The sequence below is a fragment of the Tilletiopsis washingtonensis genome (genome assembly GCF_003144115.1).
Source record: "Tilletiopsis washingtonensis strain MCA 4186 unplaced genomic scaffold FA09scaffold_9, whole genome shotgun sequence".
Taxonomy (NCBI): domain Eukaryota; kingdom Fungi; phylum Basidiomycota; class Exobasidiomycetes; order Entylomatales; genus Tilletiopsis; species Tilletiopsis washingtonensis.
The window spans coordinates 428,216-452,084 of record NW_020312006.1 but is presented as its reverse complement, the minus strand read 5'-3'; the positions used below and the strand labels follow the sequence as shown (position 1 = coordinate 452,084).

The 23,869-nt window shown below is 64.1% G+C and overlaps 7 protein-coding genes across 7 annotated transcripts; 3 read left to right on the top strand and 4 right to left on the bottom strand.

Annotated features, from left to right (window-relative positions):
* Positions 1-24: 24 nt before the first annotated feature.
* On the bottom strand, positions 25-3,154 carry FA09DRAFT_329575 (hypothetical protein). The gene is made up of 9 exons (XM_025742235.1): positions 2,860-3,154; positions 2,636-2,753; positions 2,258-2,332; positions 2,078-2,185; positions 1,786-1,958; positions 1,623-1,715; positions 1,455-1,563; positions 1,256-1,396; positions 25-1,196 (listed from the first exon to the last, which is right to left on the bottom strand). The coding sequence occupies exons 1-9, from the start codon at positions 3,079-3,081 to the stop codon at positions 172-174; spliced, it is 2,064 nt and encodes a 687-aa protein (XP_025598800.1). The 5' UTR covers positions 3,082-3,154; the 3' UTR covers positions 25-171.
* A 172-nt stretch (positions 3,155-3,326) lies between these two features.
* On the top strand, positions 3,327-6,938 carry FA09DRAFT_329574 (ARM repeat-containing protein). The gene is made up of 7 exons (XM_025742234.1): positions 3,327-3,546; positions 3,621-3,713; positions 3,770-4,066; positions 4,172-4,262; positions 4,326-6,032; positions 6,089-6,602; positions 6,671-6,938. The coding sequence occupies exons 1-7, from the start codon at positions 3,421-3,423 to the stop codon at positions 6,792-6,794; spliced, it is 2,952 nt and encodes a 983-aa protein (XP_025598799.1). The 5' UTR covers positions 3,327-3,420; the 3' UTR covers positions 6,795-6,938.
* Positions 6,939-8,502: 1,564 nt separating this feature from the next.
* FA09DRAFT_325315 (hypothetical protein) lies at positions 8,503-9,418 on the bottom strand (the record flags this gene model as incomplete). The annotated part of the gene is made up of 4 exons (XM_025741162.1): positions 8,503-8,812; positions 8,877-8,967; positions 9,044-9,096; positions 9,225-9,418. The coding sequence occupies 4 exons, from the start codon at positions 9,416-9,418 to the stop codon at positions 8,503-8,505; spliced, it is 648 nt and encodes a 215-aa protein (XP_025598798.1).
* A 2,462-nt stretch (positions 9,419-11,880) lies between these two features.
* On the top strand, positions 11,881-13,671 carry FA09DRAFT_329572 (autophagy protein 6). Its single transcript, XM_025742233.1, has 7 exons — positions 11,881-12,363; positions 12,488-12,612; positions 12,666-12,968; positions 13,023-13,094; positions 13,160-13,300; positions 13,369-13,461; positions 13,517-13,671. The coding sequence occupies exons 1-7, from the start codon at positions 11,995-11,997 to the stop codon at positions 13,572-13,574; spliced, it is 1,161 nt and encodes a 386-aa protein (XP_025598797.1). The 5' UTR covers positions 11,881-11,994; the 3' UTR covers positions 13,575-13,671.
* Positions 13,672-13,761: 90 nt separating this feature from the next.
* FA09DRAFT_360244 (hypothetical protein) lies at positions 13,762-16,586 on the bottom strand (the record flags this gene model as incomplete). The annotated part of the gene is made up of 7 exons (XM_025745208.1): positions 13,762-14,610; positions 14,690-14,772; positions 14,841-14,934; positions 15,017-15,353; positions 15,416-15,507; positions 15,830-15,887; positions 16,513-16,586. 7 exons carry the CDS (start codon positions 16,584-16,586, stop codon positions 14,071-14,073), a joined length of 1,278 nt encoding a protein of 425 aa, XP_025598796.1. The 3' UTR covers positions 13,762-14,070.
* Positions 16,587-17,810: 1,224 nt separating this feature from the next.
* On the top strand, positions 17,811-20,469 carry FA09DRAFT_329569 (hypothetical protein). The gene is made up of 9 exons (XM_025742232.1): positions 17,811-18,125; positions 18,499-18,712; positions 18,885-18,995; positions 19,053-19,106; positions 19,165-19,300; positions 19,359-19,400; positions 19,458-19,669; positions 19,735-19,838; positions 19,907-20,469. The coding sequence occupies exons 1-9, from the start codon at positions 18,066-18,068 to the stop codon at positions 20,162-20,164; spliced, it is 1,191 nt and encodes a 396-aa protein (XP_025598795.1). The 5' UTR covers positions 17,811-18,065; the 3' UTR covers positions 20,165-20,469.
* A 57-nt stretch (positions 20,470-20,526) lies between these two features.
* FA09DRAFT_267879 (hypothetical protein) lies at positions 20,527-23,793 on the bottom strand. Its single transcript, XM_025739772.1, has 5 exons — positions 22,879-23,793; positions 22,672-22,821; positions 21,606-22,607; positions 21,168-21,542; positions 20,527-21,113 (listed from the first exon to the last, which is right to left on the bottom strand). The coding sequence occupies exons 1-5, from the start codon at positions 23,545-23,547 to the stop codon at positions 20,580-20,582; spliced, it is 2,730 nt and encodes a 909-aa protein (XP_025598794.1). The 5' UTR covers positions 23,548-23,793; the 3' UTR covers positions 20,527-20,579.
* Positions 23,794-23,869: the final 76 nt, after the last annotated feature.

The window sequence follows — 23,869 nt, the reverse complement described above, 5'->3', positions numbered from 1 at the left end:
CGCCTCGAGCGTTTGAGATCGCGCGTCTTGGAGCACATCCTCCTTCCGCTCAAGCAAGGAGGCAGAGTAACATTACAAACAGCCCAAACACAGCACACTCTAGGAGGGGCAGACAGAAGCAGCTAGGCAGCGCCCTTCACACTACCACCGCTCGACGATTTGCAGGCGCGCTCAGCTCATCGACTCGTCTCCCTGTGCCGCTTCGCTCGTCGTGGCCGGCTGCTCGGTCTGCGCCGCTGGAGCAGCTGGTGCTGGCAATGCAGGGGCGGCCTCTGCTGGTGCGCCTGCAGATGTCGCTGCGGGCTCGGGAGAAGCAGCACGCATCTCCACGTCGTCTGTCCCTGTGCTTGCTGCCGCTTCGACAACTGGCGGCGCAGCTGTCGGCTCCGCTGCTGTGCCATCATGCGGCGCTGATGACGCCGGTACTGGAACGGCAGCAGGCGCTGCAGATGCTTCCGTCGATGCTGCTGCAGCTGGCTCGGATGGAGGTGCCGCCTCGGCAGGTGCTGCGCTCTCGGATGCGCCTTGCGCGGGCTTCGCTTCGGATGTTGCTGCCTCAGCCAGCGCCGCCGATGTCGATGCTGCGTCTTGTGGCGCCTCGTGCTCCGCCTTGACATCATCCGTAGCGAGTGGCGCCGCTGCTGCTGCCGGTGCCGACGGTGTTGGTAGTTGCCCGTCGACCTGCCGTGCGCCCGGCGATGCCGTTGATGGCGCGGCCGCCTGTGGTCCGGCCGCTGATGCCTCGGAGGCCGCCATCTGCACGTCGCTTGTCGGCACAGGCGTCGGACTGGCATCTCGCATGACGCCATTCTCCCTCATCGGACTGCGGATGCCGACCTTGCGGTGATTCCTACGATCTCTCCTTCCTCCTTCTCCCTCATCTTCCGAGTCCGACAGCTCGCCTCGCTTCTGCACGTGCTTGTCTCGACTCCTGCCATCGCGAATCGCACGGATGTCGGCATCCAGCGCCTCTTCCCGCAGCGCATCTTCCTCCTCCATCTCCTCGTCGTGCGCCAGTCGTGGAATCTCGTGCCCTTGCACAGACGGCACGTGGGCTGTGTGCCGCAGATTCTCAAACACTTGCGTCTTGATCTTCTCGAGATAGGCCGGCGTGTTGAGGTCCTGCATGTTGTTCGGCCGCACGTCGAGCCGGTAGTCGGGCCCAAAGTACTCGTAGTACTCGTTCACGGGCACCTCTGAGGCGCACCAGTCAGCCTCCCGGTTGTCGCAGGGAGGGGGCAAGCACCACACTCACGGGCACTCAGCTCCTGGCCGGCCGCCAGGCCCGTCTCGTATGCCCACGCGCGCGAGACGTTGCGCATGGTGTAGCCGCCGCCGCCCAGCAGCAGCAGCGGCAGATTGAAGCTCTTGACGAACTCGACGCAGTTGGCGTGCCCTGTGAGAGGTCAGCGTCAGCAATGGCTCGGAGAGCAGCGTGCGTGCGGCACACGTACCGCGCATCGACAGGTTGAAGCAGCCCAGCTTGTCGCCCGCCAGCGAGTCGGAGCCGCACTGCAGCACGACGGCCGACGGCGCGTAGTGCTCCATGATCTGGCTGATCACCTGCGAGCGCTTGCGGGTCAGCAACGATCCGCGAGTCGCAGGACCGGCGGGCTGCTTACCGGCTCGAAGACGCTCTTGTAGCTCTCGTCTGTGATGCCGTCGCGCAGGGGAAAGTTGACGCTGTAGTTGCGGCCTGCGCCAATGCCGATGTCCTGTCAGGCAGCGGGACCATCAGCCTTGCTCGCGCCTCATTGTCTCAAGCAGAAGGGTGTCGGTACGCACTCGCAGCTCGCCAGTGCCGGGGAAGAACTCGCCGTACTTGTGGAACGAGCACGTCATCACGCGGTCTGTCGTGAAGAAGGCCTCCTCGACGCCGTCGCCGTGGTGCACGTCAATGTCGATGTAGAGCACGCGCGGGTGATACCGCAGCAGCTCGAGGATGCCGAGCACGATGTCTTGAGAGCGGGCAGTGCGTCAGTGAGATCGCGCACGCGGAGCCAGACAGGAGGGAGGGAGATGCGCAGTGCGATCGCAGGACGAGTGCGTCAAGGCATCAGCTGCAAATGCCGCTCACCGTTGATGTAGCAGAAGCCGCTCGCCTCGCCCTTCTTGGCGTGGTGCAGGCCGCCCGCCCAGTTCACTGCAATGTCGCACTTGTCGCGCGAGAGCCGTGCTGCTCCCTCTGTGGCACACGCAGCGAAGCCGCATCAGCACTCCCTCTGGCATTTGGAGCGGCATCGAGGCGCAGACGCACCCATCGAGCCGCCGGCTGAGATGCTGCAGTACTCGAAGAGGCCGTCGAACACGGGGCAGTCGTCGCCGACGTTGACTGCAGGCGCGAAGTGTCAGATGCTGTGCGCGCGACGAGAATCGAGTGGAGAAGGGATGAGGAGATAGACAGAGCTCATGCACTCGCTTCGCGGAGAGCGAGCTACCGCCCAACGACAGAAGATCGGACGCTGCTGCAATGCCCCTGCCGGGAGAGCAGCACGGCAGACGACACAGCAGCGTCCTAGCTGTGCAGACAAGCATCTGTTGGCGGGGGAGCTTGCTCTCCTGGCTGTTCCATCCGTCCAGCATCCCTCCTGCCTCACAGATCCTCGCCTATGCCCACTCAGCTCTGCCCACTCACACTTGGCCTGCTCGCGCACAAAGTGGTCCACATTGTCGGGCGTGACGCGGTTGAGGAACTCGACGTACTCGTCGGTGTGGAACTGCGACATCTCGCGCTTCGTCGCCGGCTTGGCTCTCTGTGGTGGCGCGCCGTCGTCAGCCGTGCTGCGGCTGCCTGCCTGTGCAGCACTGCCAGCCCTCTGCCTCCCTCTCGCACGCCTCTTGCCTGCACGCGCCACTCACAAAGATCTCCATCTTCTTGTACAGGCCGTACTGCATCACGAGCGAGTGGCACATGCGGATGCGCGTCGGCTTCATGGGGTGCCCGGGCCCGTAGTGGTAGTTGCCAATGTCCGAGTCGAAGAAGTAGCAGACGCGGGCGGGCGCCGAGGCCGAGGCCGAGGCCAGCGGCGTCATGAGCGGCCCCTGCGAGGCGCCATGGTTGGAGGGCAGGAAGGTCGCCATGGCGGCGCAACGGCTGACGCTGGAAGCGCGACGGGAAAGGGGAGGGGAGAGGCAGCGAGGCGGATGGCGAGCGCGAAGCAAGCACGAGGTGGAGCAGCGGCAGGCCGCTTCGGGACGTGCGCTGCGGGGGTGGCGCACGTGACACGCCCGCCCAGCCAGGCCCATGCTCCACCGCCGCCGAGGCGCCAGCTCGAGCAGCATCTTCCGGCCAGCCGCGCTGCTGCCGAGCGCTTGCTGCAGCTCCACACCAGCCCCCTCACACCACCGCACCCCTCTGTCCGTGCAGCGCTGCACTGCTCCGCTCGCACCTCCACGCCCGCCGCACTCGCCGCCCGCGCCATGGCGTCCGCCGCGCCCTCGCCCGCCATCGCCGGCGTGCTCGGCGCGCTCGACGCCCTGTACAAGAACCCCGAGCGTGCGGCAAAGGAGCAGGCCAACGCATGGCTGCAGACGTTCCAGTCGCAGGTGCGTGGCGCCGCTGCAGCGTGCCTCTGGCCACCCAGCCGCGTGCCGCCATGCTCACCACTGCTTGCGAACAGCCCGAGGCATGGGAGACGGCCAACAGCCTGCTCCTCGCGCAGGACCTGCCCGTCGAGCCGCGTCTCTTTGCTGCACAGACGTTCCGCACAAAAGTGCGTTGCCCGGCGAGCGGATCTGCGCCACTTTGCTCACGTCTCACGCCTTACAGACCACATTCGACCTGGAGCAAGTGCCGCCAGCCTCGCGTCTGGCCCTGCGCTCCACGCTCCTCACTGCGCTGGCAGCCTATCTCGAGGGCCCGCGGGTGATTCGCACGCAGCTCTGCCTCACGCTCGCGGCGCTGGCACTGCAGCTCGAGCCGGGCAGCGATCCAGAGTGGGGCGACCGCGTCGTGCCAGCCATGATCGAGCGCTTCGGCAACGACCCGAGCAGCGTGGCGCTGCTGCTCGAGTTCCTCACGGCACTGCCGGAGGAGATCACGACGAACCACCGCATTCCCATCGATGTGAGTGCTGACGAAAGCAGAGCTGGGGTATGCGAGGTGCCGAGGCAGTGGCGCGCAGGGAGCAATCACTGCGCGAAGAGGTGTCTCACCCCAGTCCCTCCACAGAACGACCGATACAAGGAGCGGGCCAGCTCTCTCCTCTCTGCGCATGCCGACGAGGTTCTGCGCATCCTCGCGATGTACATTCAGGCACAAGGTGTGTGTGCAGCACGTTCGTTGAAAGAGACTCGCTGCGCTTGCTGACGCTCAGCGCGCCCAGGCATCACCTCGCAAATACAGAGCGCCGTGTTCGAGTGCCTGCGCAGCTGGCTGCGCGCCGGCGAGATCCAGACCTCGACGCTGATCGCGACGCCGCTCTTCCAGCTCTCGTTCGAGGCGCTGCAGTCCGACGAGCTCTTCGACGTGGCCATCGACGTGCTCTGCGACGTCATCAACGAGACGCAGGAGGTGCACGACAACATGGGCGCCATTGAGCTCATCGTGCCGCGCCTGCTGCCGCTGCGGGCCGACCTGGCAAAGGCCATCGAGGACGGCGACGACGACAAGGTCCGCGGCCTCTGCCGGCTGTTCGTCGCCGCCGGCGAGACGTATCACCAGCTCATCCTGCGGCACCGGGAGCAGTTCTTCCCCATCGTCGAGGCCATCGCCTCGTGCGCCGCGTACGCCGAGATTGAGATCGTGCAGATCACCTTCCGCTTCTGGTGGATGCTGGCCAGCGGGCTGGGCAAGGCGCGTGCCGATCCGAGCATCCAGCCGTTCCTGGACGTGTTCGAGCGCATCCTCAGCATCGTCATCCGGCTGCTGCGCTGGTCCGACGACGTCGACACGGCTTCGGCAAGCGACGTGGCGGACCAGCGCGAGCTGCGGCATAATCTCGGCGACACACTCAAGGACTGCTGCCAAGTGCTCGGTGCACGCGAGTGCCTCACGCGCTCGCTGCAGATGATTGAGGAGCTGCTGGCGCAGGCATCGGCTGCGGGTGCCTCGGGCGCCGGGCCAAAGTGGCAGGACATCGAGGTGCCGCTCTTCTCGATGCGCGCCATGGGACGTGTGGCGGACATGCAGGACAACGACGTGACGCCACGTATCATGGACATTGTCTCTGCGCTGCCGGAGCACCCCAAGGTCAAGTACGCCGGCCTGCTCGTCGTGTGCCGGTATACGGAATGGGTGGCGGCGCATCCGGAGCGGATACCGCCCGTGCTCAGCTACATCTCCAGCGGTCTGCAAGGCGCACACATCGAGGACACGGGCGCCGCAGCGGCACAGGCGCTCAACTACCTGTGCCAGGACTGCGCGCATCTGCTGCTGCCGTACCTGCCGCAGCTCTACGACTTCTTCCACAGCGTGAGCGGCGAGGCGTTGCCCAACTCGGACCTCATGCAGGTTACCGAGGCCATCGCACTCGTCGTTGCTGGCATCCAAGGTGCCGACGAGCGGACAAGCACGGCGCTGCACTTCCTGCAGCCACTGCTGCAGGCACTGCAGGCCTTTGCGGCGTCAACGGAGAGCAGCAGCGAGGCGATCGGCAAGGCCACGAGCAAGATGGAGCAGCTGCAGGTCTTCCTGCATGCGCTGGGCCGGGGACGCAATCTTGAGGAGGAGCCGCTGCCAGAGGCGTGCGCAAAGACATGCGTCGATGTGTATGCGCTGCTCGACCGCATCATCGAGACGCGCGGCAGCTCCGTCGTCGTGGCTGAGCGGACATGTCATCTGCTGCGCCGCGGCATGGCCTTCTTTGGCGATGCCGCACGGCCAGTCGTGCCGGCGATGCTGAGCCGGCTGAGCGACGCCTTTGCCACGTCGGGACACTCGTGCTACATCTGGATCGTCGGCAAGTGCATCGATGCGTACGGCCCGCACGCCGATGCCCAGCTGCAGGCTGCCATGCTGGCTGCATTCGAGCGCGTCAGTGCAAAGACGCTCGAGCAGCTCGAGGTGACGCCGGCTGCGGAGATGAGCGACAGTGAGTGCGGCACAGGTAGCGGCAGGCTCATGCGCGCGGGCTGACACTCTACGCAGCCATCGACGACTACGTCAACGCATGCGCACACGTCACGGCGCGCTCGACGGCGCTAATCGTCCTCTCGCCCGTCTTTCCGCATGCATTGCGCGTGGCCATGACGGCGCTGACGTTGCTCGACCAGCGGGTGGTCGAGGGGGCGTTGGAGTTCCTCAACGAGGTGCTCAGCAGCGAGTCGCTCAGCCTGCCCGTGCTCGAGGGGCAGCGCGGCGTGGCTCTGGAGCCGTACGGCGGCGTACGCAGCACGCCGCCATCGGAGGAGGCGGCGCGCTGCGCGGCCATCATCCGACAGGTGGTGCCGGAGCAGGTGATGCAGCTCGTGGCACTGCTGCTGCAGGGCCTCACCGGCGCCTTCTCGCCCGACGTCATGTATCCGGCCATGGCGGCCATGCGGCACCTGGCCGTTGCCTTTCCCAGCGAGACGGCCGCGGGCGTGGCGGCGACGGCGGCGCACCTGCCGACGTCGAGTGTGTCGCTGCAGGAGCGCGAGCGCTTCGTCGAGTCGTTCACTACGTGAGTGCTGCGCCCCGAGTCAGGCACGCATGCTCCACCACATGCTCATCATGCCCTGCCCCGATCAGCGCCGTGGCGAACCAGCAGCCCGTGCGGCCGGCACTGCAGGCGCTCTACGGCGCCTCGCGCAAGGCTCGCGAGCGGGCACGCGTGGACCGCGATGCGGGCCTCTTTGATGTCGACCGCTCGTGAGGCCATGTGGGCCCCTAGCAGCTTCTCTCCCCTCTCGCCGCGTCACACAATCACTTGCCACATCCCATCACCGCATTATTCTCAACTCACACCCATCCATGCAATGCACCCAAGAGGAGATGAGGTGTGTGTCCTGGCACAGAGACGCGGCAGGAACTGCTTGAGAAGGCGGCGCCGTCCAAGTCAGCGTGCAAAGGCAGACGCGGCCGCGCGCGCGGTGAAAGCAGGCAAAGCGAAGGCTGCAAGCAGGCAGCTGGGCCAGGCCATGCGCACGCCACTGTGGGAAGACGTTAGTTTGCCCCCCTTTGCCCCAAAAATTTTGTGTGCGCACACCAAGTGGCCAGGGGGGGGGGGGCAGCATTGCCAGCAAGTTGTTGCCTGGCAGACTGAAGTCCAGTCTGTCTGCTGCGCAGCAGGCCCCCCTCTCTCCCCACTTGCTCTACATAGAGAATTTACAAACTCATTTCATTGCCACGCCTGTCTTGGTTCCACATCATCTCCGGGCGCAAAGCATCTGTGCGCTCAATCTAGTTCAGCAGGTCTTTGCGCTTGAGGCAGGTGGGGTCTCTGACTGCACATTGTTGCATGACAACGCCTTGCGGGACAGCCTTAAGCTCAAGGCCCATGACCAGTGCCTGTGCAGCAAGGAACATGTGCTTGTAGCGCGCAGAGGTGTGGGCAAAGGCAGTGCAAGTGCAGCTGGTGCAGACAAGCTTGCCACTGCAGGAGCTGCATGTGGTTCAGAGCGTATGATACCACACACCTCTCTGCAGCTGAAGGAGCACACCTTCTACCTGTCTGGGGATCCCTGCACCATGTCATTGAGCAGCCACTTGGGGAGCTCCTCTGCCAAGCGCCAGGAGGACTGCTTGCGCCAAGAGGGGGGCATAGGCCTGATGCCTGCTTGAATTTCTTGAGGCAGAAGTGTACCAGAGCTTTGCATACCTGACTTAGATAACACTGGCTGCTGCTGCTGCATGTCCCCAAGGTAGTACTGCCTGTCTGACTGCCTTGGCACTCAGTGCCAAGCAAGGGACAGGTCTGCTGAGTACAGTCTCCTGCCAGGCTCTCCTGTACCTCCACGCAGCTCCCAACATCCACACACACAAGGAGAAGAGAGTGCAGGAATGTAATTTAGGGAAGCTTCACAGACTGGATCCTCTGGCGCTTGCTGCATTTGGGGACACCCCCCTTCTCCTTATGCTCCTTGGTGCAGTGCCTCATGTGCATTGAGGGGAAGACCTTCTTGTTGACAATGGCCTTGCGCGCAGAGAGGAAGATTGCCCATCTTGCTACTGCATTGCTGCTTGAGGTCTCCAGTAGGCAATAATTGAGGTTGAAGCAAAGAAAGACAACATGCAAGGGACAGATGATTTTCTTTTGAGCTTGAGGCAGGCTTTGGCCCAAAAATTGATGAGGATGGACAGGTTGTTGTTGTCTCCATTGTGGTGTCATCTAAGCCCCCCACAATAGCAGCCATGGCGTACCAAGGGTGGATGAGATTTGTGCGCCTGAAAGGAGGAGGCTCTGAAGCTATTGGAAGTGTTCTGCGCGCGCTTCCACCCTTGCCAAGAAGTCCTCTGCCAAGAGCTTCTGCCAGGGCCCCTTTTGTGCCTCAAAAAGCTCTCTGACCCATGTGTGCATCTCATCTGCCGCACCCTGTTGTGCATGTGCTCTCTTGTCCATCCCAGCACCCCCCAAAGTTATACTAGACCCCCAGATGCATCCCTTCCAACATGTGCTGCTTGGTCCATGCCGGATTCTCCTTCAGGGCTGCTCTCTCTTGGTAGTAATGGGCCTTCTTCTTCTGCTCCTTGACACAGATGTGGAACCGCTGCAGCAGCATCTCCTCACTACTGCCCTCCTTCCTGATGACAACCATGATGTTCTGCCTATTGTTCCCCTTGTTCTGAACGTACAGGTGCTCTTCTTCATGGCCCTTTATGTGCTCCCTGACCTCTTCCATCCTCCCTTCCTCCTGGGTGCGCTTCCTTGTGTGCCATTTTGGCTCTACCATGCTTGACAGCAGAGCAGAGGGCTGTAGAGCAATGCAAAACAATGTAGAGATGCAGATTTGGGTACTTTAACATGTGCTGGCCAAAGAAGGAGCGTTTCCAAGGAGTGTAGAGCTGGATGGTGGTGGTTGGGTTGCAGGCTTGATGAGCATGGGATCCTGAGCACATGAGAGAGTGAAGTCTGTTGTGCCTAGATGCAAGGGCATGACTGTACAATTGCACAAGGCCACTCACCCTGGCACATTGCACAAGACCACTCAGCCTGGCTGAGCTCTCTGATACAGAGACTAGCAATACGTCAAGCAGCATATAGCGCCATCTGCTGCACACAGCCATGGATAATCTTGCAGTCAGCAGCAAAGTTTTCTTGACTGCTACTGGGCAGGTCTGCTCTACACCTGCAAAGTTGACTTACTTGTTGCCCTTGAACCATTTGTGCTCTATCCTACCGCCATCACCGCCAACAACATTCTTGTTGCTCACTTCAACTCTCTCATTGTCATCAAAGACCGCCTCACAGTCATCAAAGTCCAGGAACAAAGCAGCATCTGTCTGCTTGTCAACATCTGCCGCAGCAGAGCCAAACATGTCCCGCTTGCCACCAGTCATCTCCTCTGGCATGCCCTTCACCCAGCTGCAGCCAAGCATCAAGTGCAGCAAAATTGCAAGCAGCACTTGCTGCTTGTCTGTGTCTTCTGGTCATTTCCTCTGCTGCTTGCTCCACTTCTGCTGCTGCTTGTACAATCTTCTGCTGCAGCTGATGCTGCAATGCCGCGCAACTCTGTGCTACACATGCACCTCCACAAACCTTTGAAGGGTGCTGTCTTCTTCTACCTTGCACATGAGGTTTATGGCATCCTGCGCTTGGTGCCAAGCAACATCCAGCGTGCACATAGCCTGATGCAAGAGGTGGTGCACACACAAGGTGGCATGCCCATGATCTTCCTGCTCAAATGGCCAGATGCAGAGCTTGCCTTACTCAACAAACAATTGCTCTCCTCGGCAAGCCTGCTGGTGGCCTCAAGAAAGTTGAGGACAAGGACAAGTACGCCGTCCTGGCCAATCTGCTCATTGTCTGCCTGTCCACCACCACCCAGCACCCTTGTCTTTTGCTCTCTCCTTGCTGGGAGTGAGACTGAGTGTTAGAGTCTTGAGTTGCTGTCAGTGCTGCAGCTTCACCTTCTTGGCTGACACTGTCTGCCTGCACTCTGCATGCACTGGCAGCTCTTAAGGACAATGGCTTTGGAGTAGCATACGCTGGACCCAGGTGCAAGACCCCAGCTAAGTAGACTGCTGCTGTTAAGGCACAGCACAAGCCAGAGGGGCCATCAATCCTGATTGTCAGAGAGCCAATTGGAACAAGTCTACAGCAAGGCAGGTAGGGAGAGCAAGCGGCACATGGCTCAAGCCCTCTGCATCTCCTCCTGCTTGCTCTTTGCATTGCCATGCATGCCACATGCTTGTCATTGCCTGCCATGCGCAGGCCCTGCCCACAAAGCGCACCAAGCGCACAGCCAAGGAGCTCAAGAAGATTGAGGGCAGCCGCACGGCCTTGGGCAAGGTCCTGCCCGCACCCAGCACCAGCGCCAAAAAGGTGGACAACAAGGCCTCCACATCTGGCACCAAGCGCAAGACCAAGGCTTGAGAGCGCACAGACAAGGGGCTGACGGGTGAGGCGCAGTCAGTCTCCTTGCAGAGGAGCACAGGCATAGGCTGAAGCGTCTTGTTTGCAGTGTGACGGTGCAATGCCTCTCATGTGCTGCAGCACTGCCTCAGAGCTGTCCTTGTGAGACGGCAGCAAGATGGTGGCAGGGATGATAATGGCAGCTACTCACAGGAGCGGCTGCAGCAACAGCCATTGATGCAGCAAGAGGAACCTGCACTTGGCACTTGGGCCTCCAGCAGGCAAAAGGAACCTGCACTTGGTGCTTGAGCAACAATGACAGCAGCAAGCGCAGCACCTTGCAGCCAGATGCAGCAAGCTGCGCCACGGCTGCTACTTGGCGCCGCACCTTGACAGCTGCTGCCGCTGCACCTCAACAGCCGCTGCTGCTGCGCCACAGCCACTGCTTGGCGCTGCACCTCAACAGCCGCACCTTGACAGCCGCACCTTGGCGCCGCATCTCAACAGCTGCTGCTTGGCGCACCTTGGCCCCGCATCCCAACAGCTGCTGCTTGGCGCGCCTTGACAGCCGCTGCTTGGCACTGCACCTTGCGCCACAGCCAGCATCCTCACTGCTGCACCTTGACATTGCAGCAGCAGCAGCAGCAGCGCTCTTGCACTGCCTCAGCGCAGCAGCAGCAGCGGCGCAGCCCGCTTGTCTTGCTCCTGCAAACCCCGCTTGTCTTGCTGCTTGTCTTGCTCCTTTGCATGCGCGGTCCTTGCGGATTGTCTGCAATGCCACGGCTTGCACGCTGCGCCATTGCCGCTCCCCGCGCACATCTGCTTGTGCCGCAGGCGCGCCTGCTTGCCCTGCGTGCCAAACACAAGACACTCAAGGCAAAGGCAAAGCAGGAGAAGGGCCAGGGCGCAATGGTCTGGCACGCACAGCACTGCGCCCCTCTTGTTGTCAACTGCCTTGAGGAGCAGCGCATTGCCCTGCACAGCAGCAACAAGGAGGCACAAATTGCCTTCTCTGACATCACCAAAAAGCTGTTGCAAGACAAGCGCACACAGGGCAGCTGCATGGCGCAGGGCGCGCCAAGCGCCATTGCCAATCACGCAGACAAGACGCAAGACAGGCCCCAGACTCTGCGCAATGCCAACTCTGACAACCCTCTGCCCGCCTCCAAGGCCTATGGTGCAGTGGTGGTGCCAACATGGATGTCAAGTCCATCATCAGGCAGCACCTGAGTACCTGTCAGTCACGTGGGCAAGGCCCAGGAGGAAGGCCATAGGAGTCTGGCAGGCAGCCACACAGGATCTCAGCAAATAGACAGCAAGCTATTCTCAATTAGTTTGCCCAGCATTTGCCTGCGCAGGTACCAGTACACACATACTGTGCAGGTGGCTCGTGCACTGCAGGTGGCGCGCGCGCAGGCGCGCGTGCGTCCGTCTTTGCCTCGCTCCACCATCACTCTTCAGTCCTCGCCCATTCGGCCGCCGTGCCTCCCGCGCTACCCCTGCGCCCGCTTCCGCCAGCTTCCGCAGCTGTGTTCTGCCGCTGCGGCGTGCGTGGCCCTCGATGCCCACGCTCCCGTGCCAGCGCTGCCAGCAGCCCCTGGCGCTGCCCGCCTCCACCTCCTCGCCCTCGGGGCAGCTCTCCAGCGGCGCCCGCGCGCTGCTCGCTCCCGCCGCTGGTGCATCGCGCAATGCCACAGCGGCACCAGCGCCCCTCTCACGGCCACTGGCGCACACTGCCGCGCTGCAGCGCCTCCTCGCCGCTCCGGCGCTGCGCCATCCCCTCTGCAAGGAGTGCACCGACGCCGCTCTCAAACTCACGGCGGCCGAGAGCGAACAGCTGCGCGCGGAGCGTGATGCGCTGGCGGCTTGGCAGGCCGAGGTGAAGCGCGCCGAGCCGGGAGATGAGCATCTGCACGACGAGATCAGGCAGGTGAGTCGCGAATTGACGAGAGGAGTCGGACATTAGTCGAGCTGCCGGGCCTGTGCACGTGCGACGCAGGCACACGCGCTTCCAACGAAGCGTGATGGATGAGCTGACACTCTGTCTTGAACAGCTGGAGGATGAAGCCGAGCTGGTGACGCAGGGGCTGCGCGAGGCTGAGCGCGACCGTCTGGACGTCGAGGCCGAGCTGCGAGCGCTAGAGCAGGAAGAGCGGGAGCTGGAGGGGGACGAGCAACGGTGCGTCGCCTTGCATGGCACTCAAGTGTGCAAGTGACTGAGTGTCGTCCTAGATTCTGGGCGCAGTACTCCGAGCTGTCTCTTTCACTCGCCAAGCTCTCCAGCCAGCGTGATGCTCTTCAAACAGCAGCAGCTCACGACGCGGCACAGCTGGCGCGTCTGCAGCAGACAAACGTGTATAACGACGCCTTCAGTATCGGTCACGACGGCGGCTTTGCAACCATCAACGGCCTTCGCCTCGGCCGCCTGCCGGGCAGTGCAGCGCCGACAGAGTGGCGGGAGATCAACGCGGCATGGGGACAGGCTTGCTTGTTGCTTGACACGCTCGCTCGCAAATGCGGCGTCGTCTTTGAAGAGTGAGTCCTGCGCTGTGAGCGTCTAGCAATGCGCTGATGAAGAGGCCGGCACAGCTATCGCCTCTGCCCAAAAGGCTCGTTCAGCACAATCGAGAAGCTCGCGGGCGACAAGGCGGTGTATGAGCTGTGCGTCTCTTTGCTTCACACGCCGCCACTCGCACTTGCACCATTGCTCACGCATCATGCCTCAGCTACGGCTCGGGCGATTGGCAGATAGGTCGACTACTGCAGAGTCGCCGCTTCGACCATGGCATGGTGGCGTTCCTCGAGTGTCTGCGCCAGCTTGCTGCGTGGGCGTGTGCGCGCGATGCCGAGCTGCGATTGCCTCATGCGTGCGTGGTCGGGGATGCGCGCTTGAGGGCGAAGGGCGGCTCACTGACAACGCACTGATCTCTCGCAGCATCAACAAAGATCGCATCGGCGAGGCGTCGATCCGATTGCAATTCGGCTCGGACGAGACGTGGACCCGGGCGCTGCGGCATGTGCTTTTGACGTGAGTGTGCGGCAAGGCGAGCGAAGCGTGAGGCTGACGAGCTTGCGAACGACAGCCTCAAGGTGCTCCTCTCATGGGCGTGCCGCCGAGACGAGAGCAGCACCGCTGCCTGACCCTCTCTGCTATGCTGCCCGCTCGCATGTCACTCTCCCTTTGCATCTGTACAACACCCATCTGCACGTCATCTACTCCAGGCCATCTTTCAGCGCGCAGCTCAAGCCGACCGTGGTCATGCGCGCGGAGACTCGCAGCACCAGAGGCGCGACGGGCTCGGTCCGCGCTCCTGCTCCACACACACACGAGGCAGAGTAGGACGATGCATTTGCATTGATGGCGGGCCGCTTGCCCTGGCAGAGCGGGGCAGGGCTTGCAGAGCGTCTCGCGCGTGTGCGCGCGCTCGGGCTGCACCGGCAGAGGGGGGGGCGAGACAGACGCCAAGAGGGCAAACAGGCGTGCAAACGAAGGGACCGAGCGAGGAAAGGGAAGGGAACGAGTACACGGGATCACGGCTGGAGCGAAGAGAGGGAGTGCGAGTGCTGCGCGTTGGCGCTGCTTGCCGCCGCCTGGAATCGGCGGCCCAGGCGCGCGCCTTGCTGTCGGCTCTCTCCTTTAGTCGTCCTGTCCGACGCTGGCCGGCGCGGCATCGCCATTGGATGGCGCCGCCGCAGCAGCCTCGCTCGACGGAGCGTCGCTGTTGGCGCTGGCCTCTGCCGCCGGCGCCGCGTCGGCCGGAGCAGCCGCGGCGTCCGGCGCGTCGTCCGACGACGACGACGGGGCGGCGGCCGAGCCGTTCGTCGCCGCGGCCGCCGGCTTGCTGGCATCCTGGCTCGGCGCCTCCTTGGCGTCGCTTGATGCAGCAGCCTCCGACGAGTCGTGCTTGCTGCTGCTGCTGCTGCTGCCCTCCTGCTTGGCCGACGTGGCACGCGCCGCAGCGGCGGCGGGCGCCGCAGCGCCAGCCATGACCTCGCCCCACGTGTTGCACAGCGCCGCCGCACGGCCCGTGAAGTCGAAGTCGGCGTCGCGCGGAACGTCCGCAAGGCCGGCAATGCGCTTCATCACCTTGCCGATCTTCGTCTCCTTGAGCTGCTCCTCCGTCATGCTCTTGTGCGCCTCGACGGCACTGAACGTCTTGTCGTGTGTCGGCATGTCCTGGCCAGGGCGCGCATTCGTGAGCCGCAAGCTCGTGGGCCTGACGTGGGCGACAGCAGGGGACGGGTGCGCCACTCACCTCCTCCTTGATCTTGCCGTCCTTGGGCAGGAAGCCGCGCTGCAGCGCGTGGCGCCAGCCGTACACCCGCTTCATCTCCGGGTCTGTGCGCAGAGTGCGCGTCAGCGTGTGCGCGCAGGTGCGCTCTGGGCGCTGCGGCTGAGGCACGCACCCTGTCCGTCGGCCTCGTCTTCTGTCTTGCGGGCCGCAGCTGATGTGCCGCGCTCCTCGCTGGCCTTGGCGGCGCTCTTCTTCGGCTCAGCCGCCTGCATCGACGGGCGCGCACGTCAGTCAAAGGCGCAGCACATGCGCGCGGGGCACGCGCTCGCCGTACCAGCCCACACGCACCTCAAGCTTCTTCTTCTTCTTGGCCTTGGTGTCGGCGCTCTCGCGCACCTTGCCGCCCTTCTCCTCCGATGCGCGCTTGCGCTTGCCGCCCTTTGCCGGACGCACGTCGTCCTCGTCGGCCTCCTCGCCATCCAGCTCATCCACGCCCTCCTCCTCATCCTCTGCTGCGCGCTCCGCCGCCGCCACAATCTCGTCCTGCTCCTGCACCCAGGCGTGCGGGTCGAGCGCCACCTTGTACGCCTGGCGCAGGTCTGCCTGCTTCTTATGCGGGTCGTCGAGGTACGCGCGGATCTCGCGCTGCGTCAGCAGCGTCATGTCGCGTGCCTTGAACCAGTTGCTGCGTGCGCCAGCTGCGTCAGCGACACGTGCAAGACAGATACAACGCAAGCGGCAACGCACTAGTCGGCATGCGGGAAGAAGCGCACAGTGAAGGCGCTCTTGATCGTCTTCTGAGCGCGCACCTTGGAGGGCACGTTCTTCTCGTCGCAGATCTTGCGGCGTGCGTGTCAGCTTGCGGAGCGGCAATCACAGAGTGCGGAAGGGCAAGCCCGAGAGCTCGCTGGCTTGACGTGCGACGCGCGTGCAACGGCAGCACGGCTCGTGGACTGCTGCGGAAGGTCTCTGCCGCGCAGCAGCATGTGCTAGGCCGAGCTCGTCGGCCGCCATGCTCGCATCTGCCTGAGCGGCGCGGCTGTGGCTGCGGCGCGCAACAGCATCCACCTGTTGCTCGGTGCGCCTCCGTGCTGGATGGCCAGTAGCCTGTCCGGGCAGCGCGCTGCACGCGAGCCAAGTATCGCACGTTGCCAGACTCACCACACCAGGCCACGCCGGGTAGCCCTTGACCTTGGCCATCACGATGTCGCCGGGGCCGCTGCATGGGAGGAGCAGTGTTAGCGCTTATGGGTAGCGAGAGAGAGAGAGGGTGTTGGTCGCGGCGAGGCGGCACATGCGCGGGCTGCCCGCGCAGACCATGTGCAGCCACCGCAGGGCTGATGCATAGAGCCCAAGGCATGCAGTGCGCCGATCGAGTCCAAAGGTATCGGCGACGAGGGCTGCGTGCCTGACGCGTGCCGCGCAGAGCGGCCAGCAAGTCCACTCTCGGCGATGCCAGCCACGCTGAGCACGGCGTGACGCGCAATCGTCGAGACGCGTCGCAGCGACGACTGGCACACAGCACGGCGGCTGACACGTTGCCCAGTCGCCCAGCATACGCTTCGCCGACGGCGAGAGACATGCAGCGCCTGCCTTGCATGAAGGTCCGGCGCCGCCACGTGTCTACGCAGCATAGACAGCTATGGCCCGTGCAGGGTCGTGCAGCGCCTGTATGCCACCAATCGCGCACGGCTCGCCCGCCACGACGCTGCAGGTAGCCCTTCACAGCGGCCGACAGCGCCCATGTCGCGCTCCGCAGTAGCCGTGCCGTCACCGACACCACGACCGGCCCTGCATTCCGTGCCGCCTGCTCCACCCAAGCCACACGAGCGAGAGATACGCACAAGGAGTGTCCGCTCTCATCCGCCGCCGCCGCTGCGGCGCGCGAAGCCGACGAGCCGGCCTTTGACTTTGCCATTGCGTCTGATGAGTGTGCGCAGTGGCACGGCCGCGCGTGGCTGTTCCTGACACGCGAAGGGACGAGAAGGCACCAGACGAGGCGCTGGAAGGTGGAGTTGCCAGCCGAGAGGCGTGCGCCAGGGTGCACTGCAGACGACGAGCAGACAGGCTGCGAGAGGGGCGCGCGGACTTGATGCGCACGACCGACGGGTGCGAGCGGCGGCTTGTGGGCTTGATGAGAGACGCGGTGGTGGCGGGAGGCAGACGAGCGCAGCGCACGGCGCGCGACGACGTGGGCACGACGCGATGCGCGGCCGCGGCGGAGCAGCAGCAGCGCAGCACAGCACGAACTCACGCAGCAAGGCAGGCGCGGAGCCGCGCCGTGGCCGCTCCGCGCGTGCCGCTCGAGCTCCTTCTCATCGCGGCACCGCGCCGCTGCCGGGGCCGTCCTTCCGTCGCTGACCGTCGCTGTTGCACCACTGCGGCTGCCTCTGGCGCCAGGCAGAATCCGCACTGCAGCACGGCGCCTCCATCGCTGCCTCTCCGCTTTCCCGCCATCGACTGGGCCGCTTGTGGAGATGAGCGTGGGGTGTGGGCGGCGCACGGCGCGACCTCTGCGCGAGCGACTGCCTGCCGATGGCGCGTCTCCAGAGCGCGACGCGCCGGCGCCGGAAGATCGCGCGCGCGTCCCTCTCGAGCTCGATCGTGACGGGAGTGGTGCCGCGGCAAGCGCGGCAGGCGTGAGAGCAGCCCTCAGCCCCCAGGGCTCGACCATGAGCTGCCTCCTTCTCGCAGAGCACCGGCGGCAAGCTCGACGCAGCCGCTAGTGCACAGGAATAACGACACACGGCCGCAGAGAAGGCAGCGGATGGGGGTGCGGGCGGCGAGCGGCTGGTCTGCCACCTCGCTTCTGCGCCGACCGTGGCAGCGCACCGCACAGAGAGCCGGCCGGCCGACGAGATACCGCGCCGTCATCGCCAAAGCTCCTCTTGCGCTGCATGGTGCTGTCCAAGGCTCTTTCGGCATGCGGCAAGCTGCTCCTGGGCGCACGCTCGACGACGGGCCGCCCCACAGCGCAGGGACGGCTGACGTTTTCGGTCACACGAGGCAGCTGCAGCGCGGCGCGGCAGCGAGAGCGACTGCGGCAGAGGCTTCCTGCCGTGCGAGCTGCCTCCACAGCCCCGCCCAAGGCGCGGCTTCAGCTCTCGCTCTGGGCGTCGGCCTCTGCTCCCGCCTCTCCCCCCTCGTACTCCCCGCCGAGCAGGCTCTCTCACTCCTCTTGCTCGGTGCTCGCCGCTCCTCGCTCACAGCTCGCTCTTCGCTGCGCCTGACCTCGCCCGTGCGCGCTCTCCGACTCTGCAGCTGCCCGAGCGCCACTGCCAGCCTGGCCTCGCTCAGGTGCCGCACGCCCGAGCGTCGACAGCACCATCTGCACCGCTGAGGCACACACACACGCTTCGCCCTCTGCGCTCTCCACACTCCCGCTCGCCTGCCGATCATGCCGCCGAAAAAGGCAGACAAGAAGCAGAATGCGCCGAAGAAGGTCGTCGAGGATAAGGTGCGTGCGGCGAGGGGTCGCGAGCACCGCAGGCGGGCATGGCTGGCCGGCGCATGGGGACGCTGTAGGAGCTCTTGCGAAAGCCCCGCCCTTCAGCTCCTCGTTCAGTCGCTGCCGCATGCTGCCACAAAGGTCTGCCGACTTGGCCGGAACGGCGCGAGACGCGCGATGACTGCCGGCGCAGCACGAAGAGCGGGCAGCTGCGTCTTTGCTTTCGCTGCGCTGCGCTTGCAGCACAAGCGAGGCGGAGACCTCCAGCGCGCTCTCGTCGCAGCGCGCTCTCATCGGGATCCGACTTGTAGCTCGACCTGCAAGCCGCATATCCAGACTAGTCCGGCGTCCGGGCGCATGCTGACGCGGCGCATCCTTCCAGACCTTCGGCATGAAGAACAAGAAGGGAGCCAAGGCGCAGCAGCAGGTCAAAATCATCCAGCAGCAGCAGAGCCAGGCGGGCAAGACGCCCGCCGAGATGCTGGCGGCCAAGAAGCGCGAGGAGGAGAAGAAGGCCAAGCTCGAGGCGGAAAAGCAGCGCAAGAAGGACATGGAGGACGTGCTGATCATCCAGCCAAAAGTGCCGTTTGGCGTCGGTGAGTGGCGCGTGCGATCAGTGGGCTGGACGATGTCGCGGCACCGGTAGCGCCAGAGACGGTCAATAGGCAGCCTAGCCGACGGCGGCATAGCTGGGCCACGCATCTGGCCCGTCTCGTTGGCCCTCATCTGGCTCTGTGCCACTGCGCCCGTCTGACCCCGTACCCTCAGATCCAAAGACGATCACCTGCGAGTTCTGGAAGGCCGGCAAGTGCGAGAAAAGCGCCGCGCGCTGCAAGTTTGCACACACCAACGACGCCTCGCGCAAGGTCGAGAAGAAGGGTGCGTGGGCAATGTGGCAGACGCTGCGCTTTGCGGCGTGCTGATTGCGCGATGCAGATCTCTACACCGACATGCGAGAAGGCGAGGGCGGCGAGGAGGACAAGAAGACGGGTGAGCAGCGAGCGAGCGCTAGCCTGCGATGCACTCGCTGATCGCGCGCTGTCGGCAGACACGATGGACAAGTGGGACCAGGCGAAGCTCGACCGCGTCGTCCTCTCCAAGCACGGCAACACCAAGTCCACCACGGACAAGGTGTGCAAGTTCTTCCTGCAGGCCGTCGAGGAGGGCAAGTACGGCTGGTTCTGGTGAGTTGCGCGGGCGTGGCCGCACGTGCAAGCGATGCTGACGGCTCCGCCTGGTCAGGGTGTGCCCGAATGGCGGCGACGACTGCTTCTACAAGCATCGGTGAGTGGTGACGCGCAATGAGCGCTAGCGTGCGGAAGCTGAGCCTCTTCGCCGCAGCCTGCCACCAGGCTTCGTGCTCAAGTCGCAGAAGCGCGAGCGCGAGGAGGCAGAAAAGGCGCTGGAGATCTCGCTCGAGGAGTTCCTGGAGACGGCACGCCACAAGCTCGGCTCCAATCTCACACCAGTCACGGCCGAGACCTTCGCGGAGTGGAAGCGCAAGCGGATGGACAAGAAGGAGGCCGAGGAGGAGGCCATGGCCAACAAGAAGGGTGCGTTGCCGGCGCAGCAGGCTTCACACAGTGTGACTCCTTAGCCGCTCACATTCTGCACACAGCCACGCAAGCTGCGGCCAACAAGATGGCCGGCCTGAGCGGCCGCGAGATGTTCACGCTCAACCCCGACTTCTACGACGACGGCGACGACGGCGGCGACGAAGAGGTGAGAGCGAGACAAGGCGGGGGAGGTGGCATGGTGCACGTGCTGACACGCTCTGTCCCGCGCCTCAGTTCGAGCTGGCGGGCTACATGAAGGACTACAACCAGGAGCGGCAGTCTGACGACGAAGACTCCGCCGGCGAGAGCGACGATGACGAGGAGGGCACGGCGCGCGGCGGCAGCACCAACGGCGACGCCGCATCGCAGCACGCCGCCAAGGAGCCGATGCAAGACGCACGTGCGCGCGTGGCAGGCCTCAGCATCAACGGCGACGAGGGCGAGGAGGAGGGCCGCCGAAAGAACGGCGCGACAGCAAGCGTGTCCAGCTAGGTGCCTGGCCTGCCCGACGGCGCCGGTGGCTCTTCTTCGCACACGCACACGCCCGCTCGCGGCTGTGCCTCCGTTGGGGCCTCGCGTGGGGCATGGCTTCTGCCCTGCTCAGCCTCGGCTGCTGGCGAGCATCGACACGCCTGACAATGTCATGCCGTGCGACCTTCCTGGCTGCAGCCCACGCGGCGCGCCGCGCGCGATTAAAGCGGGGTGGTATTCGTGTGCTGGGTATCTACGTGTCGGGAGCTTGTGTGCGTGGTGTATGTGCCAGAAGGGGAGCGAGAAGCCGATAGGGTGTGATGAGACGTGACGTGTGCTGCGTGAGACCGCGTCGATGTGAAGAGAAGAAGTCTGGGTCCCGCATGTGTGCGAGTGGACGGGTAGGAGGAGATGCAGGCAGAGGAGAGAAGCCACGTCACGTCTGGCGGCTATCAGAGGCTCGCGAACGCGGGACCGTGTCGTTCGCCATCGCACCGCTTTCGGGCTCGCGCGGCCGCTTGGGGTAGGGAAAGGCGGACTTGCCAGGGATCTGCCCGTCGACACGCGGCGCCATGTTGGTCGCCTTCGACACCGGCGCTCTCGCTCGTGCTTCGGCTGCGGTGTTGTCGCGCTGCTTTAGCGGAGCGGATGTGGCACGGCCAGCGGGAGCTCCGGCGGTAGCGGCAGCGGCATCTGCGCCAGGGGCAGCGGCGGCGGCGGCGGCCCTGACAGAGACCGCCTGCTCCTCAGTTGCGATCGCCCTCGCGAATGCCGACTCCCATTCATCAAATGCGTCGCGATCGCGATCCCGCAGGAGCGAGGTTGCTGCGCCAGGCGACGAGTGGATGTCGCGACGCGGCGGAGTGCTCTGTTCGCGAGTCTCGTCGTGAAAGAGATAGTACGGCAGTCCGTCATCGCTCTGAAGCAGTTCTTTCAAAGCGTCGCTCTGCAGACCGAATCGTTCGACGACCTGTGAGTGACGTGTCAGGAAGCGCCGACAAGGCAACGGCGCAGCGAAACGCACCTCACTGCGTGCGGTCGTGTTGCCGTACGTCAGCCACTTGGCCTTGAAATCGTCGTGCTTCAGGTCGTGCAGGCCCTCGAGGTCGTTGGTGCCGCACTCTGCACTCTGCGCATGGAAGTCAGAAAACATGCGGTACATGCGCACGCCGTCGCGACGCCGACTGACTTGCCAGAGAAAGCACCACGTAGCAGACTCTAGGTCGTCGATAGGGCGGTGCTGAAGCGCTTCGAGCTTCTCCATAGCGCGATCAAAGTCGGTCTCGGCATTGCGCAACAGCCCCTGCTTCTTCGAGGATGTTTCCCCCTGGCTAGCTGCAGCACGAGCCAGCTCACGCTCTGCGAACTTTCGCTCCACATCCTGGACGGCCGTTGCGCCCTGTGTGACGAGACATTGGCTCAGCTGCAGCCAAACCAGAGGACGGCCGGCAGTCTAGCTCACCATGATTGTCTTCCGCGGAACGAAGTACTCGTTGATGCTGCGCGCGTCATCGGCGCTGAGACGCACGATCAGTGGCGCAGTAATACCGGCATTGGACGACGCGGCAGCGCCATCGGCAGGCAAGTTGCCGCGGGGAGTGTCGCCTATGCGCGCGTTGCCAAAGTCGATGAGCAGCACCGCAGGCGCAGCCGGATCCGCATCGACGGGTGGCAGGAGGACGTTGCCGGTGTTTAGATCGCGGTAACGCACACCGGCTTCAGCGACGCGGCGAAGCATCTTGCCGAGGCCGCGAAACATGCGCAGCAAGTCCAGCGCCACCGAAGGCGAGGCTTCGTCGATACTGTAGCCGATCGGGCTGCGCACAGCGAATGCGGAGAGGGCCATGCCGCGGCGTGACCAGCGCATCATTTCGGGGACGAAGAGACCGGATCTCTCGTGAGCGGCTCCTTCGTACGAGGCTTCGAGCTCAAAGGCCGCGCCGTTTGACGCAATGTCGGTGAGGTCGGGCTCGAGAAGCAGGCGGCCGAGCAGATGCGGCACGTCTTGGACCTGCTGCGCCTTCAGATGCTCTAGGACGACGCCCTCGTGATCGACCAGATGCGGCGGTATCCACGAGAGCTTGAGCACGACGTCGATGGAATCTCGCTCGCCGAGTTTGTATGCCTTGCCGCCCCAACAGCACATGCGTGTGCCGAAGAGCTCGAAGTTCCTGTTGAGCTGCTGCGGCGCCTGCGCCCAGACGAACTCTTCCTCCTCTCCACGCACGTTGCACAGGCGAAACCTGTCGCTCTCCGCCGGAGACCAGCGCCGCAGCGCATCTTCGCCCGTGAGGAAGGCGACAAGGGCGACGAATCTCTGCAGATGCTCGTCGCCGCCGCACAGATCCACGGCCATGGTGCACGCATTCGACTGCGCATCTAAACGCCACAGACGCAGTACCGAGCCGCAGAGCGTGAAGCCATGACAGACAGTGACGAAGGGACGTCTGCCGACGAGTGCCGCCTGTCACGGGCAGTCAGCACGCTGTGAGGTAGGTGGCTAAAGCTGATCATGCGGCACGACTCACTGCGTAGCGACATAGCTTGGTCAAGAGGCTGTCCCTCTCGTCTTCTCTTGTTGCAGCCTTGACCTCTCCAACGGCTACGACCTGGGAGAAGGCGTCGCCGCCGCCCTCGTACTGGACGCAGATGTTGGGCTTGCAGCGATCTACAGACTCCTGCGCGAGCACGATCAGCGAACGTCTCTGGCTCTCTACCTTGTGAGCACGACCCACCGTGTACCAGATGCGAGGCTCCGAGCGGGACGCAAACGTTGGCGCCGGCGGGGAGGCTTGCGGGTCCCGCACATGCGCGGCGACAAGATTCGCAAGAGCAGCAAAGGCATCGCGCAGCCTTCTGTCGTCGTGCGTGTCCGTGTCTCGCCTTGCCCTCGGCTGACCATCCGCGTCATCGCCGCAGTCCATGCTTTCGACTCTGCGCTCCCCGGCCTCGGCGCCGAACTCGGCCGTGTAGCCAGGCGCATCAAGCTCTTGTATCAAGCTGTGGAACGCAGCATACGCCGGCTCCTCCTTCAGGTCGCGAACAATCTCTCTGCTTCTTTCGGTAGCGGCAGCGCCGCCTGCCAGCTCAATGTCGATGTAGTGCGGCAGGTACCGATCGGATCTACTATCGATCTCGTCCTTGTCGCTGCGGCTGCTGTCGCAAGAAGAGCTCGTCGAGTGAGCATCGACGAGGCTTGAATCCGTCGGCTCATCTCCGACACTTGGCTGTGTCTCAAACGAGATAGCGTCCTCGCCGACGCCGACAAACTCGCGGCGAGAGTGCAGTGTCGTCTTGCGGTGCGCGTCGGCGCCGCAGTGATGGAGCCGTGGGTCAGCATGGCCGCTGTGCCAGTTCTCCGTCGTGGGACGGATGAAGCCGGCGAAGCGAGCACGCAGCGCCATGGCGCTGGGGCGGACAAAGTCAGGAGCACCGCCGCAGCTGCGTGTCAGACTTGCGCCGCTCTGCTGACAGCTTGCAGAAGCGCTGCGGTGGGCGCTTGCGCGGCGTCTGCAGCGAAGTACGGAGCGAGAGCCGCGGTAGAGGCGGTGTGGAGTTTGCGTTCGGGAAAGGGCGAAAGTTGAGGGCGGAGGTGGTGGTGCGGAACAGAGCAGCGGCCAGTGATCATCACAGGGAGAGAGGGCAGCACGGGGTCGCGTGACGGTGACGCATCGGGCGCGCCGCGCGCGCCGCGCGGCGGGCGGAGCGGGTGCTGAGGCCGAGCGG

Coding starts and splice junctions, on each gene's coding strand:
- FA09DRAFT_329569 (XM_025742232.1), top strand. CDS start 18,066: ATGCCGCCGAAAAAGGCAGACAAGAAGCAGAATGCGCCGAAGAAGGTC. Junction 18,126..18,498: donor AGAAGGTCGTCGAGGATAAG/GTGCGTGCGGCG, acceptor GCATCCTTCCAG/ACCTTCGGCATGAAGAACAA. Junction 19,401..19,457: donor GACTGCTTCTACAAGCATCG/GTGAGTGGTGAC, acceptor TCTTCGCCGCAG/CCTGCCACCAGGCTTCGTGC.
- FA09DRAFT_329572 (XM_025742233.1), top strand. CDS start 11,995: ATGCCCACGCTCCCGTGCCAGCGCTGCCAGCAGCCCCTGGCGCTGCCC. Junction 12,969..13,022: donor TGCGGCGTCGTCTTTGAAGA/GTGAGTCCTGCG, acceptor AGGCCGGCACAG/CTATCGCCTCTGCCCAAAAG. Junction 13,095..13,159: donor GACAAGGCGGTGTATGAGCT/GTGCGTCTCTTT, acceptor ATCATGCCTCAG/CTACGGCTCGGGCGATTGGC.
- FA09DRAFT_267879 (XM_025739772.1), bottom strand. CDS start 23,547: ATGGCGCTGCGTGCTCGCTTCGCCGGCTTCATCCGTCCCACGACGGAG. Junction 22,608..22,671: donor CCAAGCTATGTCGCTACGCA/GTGAGTCGTGCC, acceptor TGCCCGTGACAG/GCGGCACTCGTCGGCAGACG. Junction 21,543..21,605: donor TTCCGCGGAAGACAATCATG/GTGAGCTAGACT, acceptor CTCGTCACACAG/GGCGCAACGGCCGTCCAGGA.
- FA09DRAFT_329575 (XM_025742235.1), bottom strand. CDS start 3,081: ATGGCGACCTTCCTGCCCTCCAACCATGGCGCCTCGCAGGGGCCGCTC. Junction 2,186..2,257: donor CTCAGCCGGCGGCTCGATGG/GTGCGTCTGCGC, acceptor CGTGTGCCACAG/AGGGAGCAGCACGGCTCTCG. Junction 1,716..1,785: donor CCGGCACTGGCGAGCTGCGA/GTGCGTACCGAC, acceptor GCTGCCTGACAG/GACATCGGCATTGGCGCAGG.
- FA09DRAFT_329574 (XM_025742234.1), top strand. CDS start 3,421: ATGGCGTCCGCCGCGCCCTCGCCCGCCATCGCCGGCGTGCTCGGCGCG. Junction 3,714..3,769: donor CACAGACGTTCCGCACAAAA/GTGCGTTGCCCG, acceptor CACGCCTTACAG/ACCACATTCGACCTGGAGCA. Junction 6,033..6,088: donor GGCTGCGGAGATGAGCGACA/GTGAGTGCGGCA, acceptor CACTCTACGCAG/CCATCGACGACTACGTCAAC.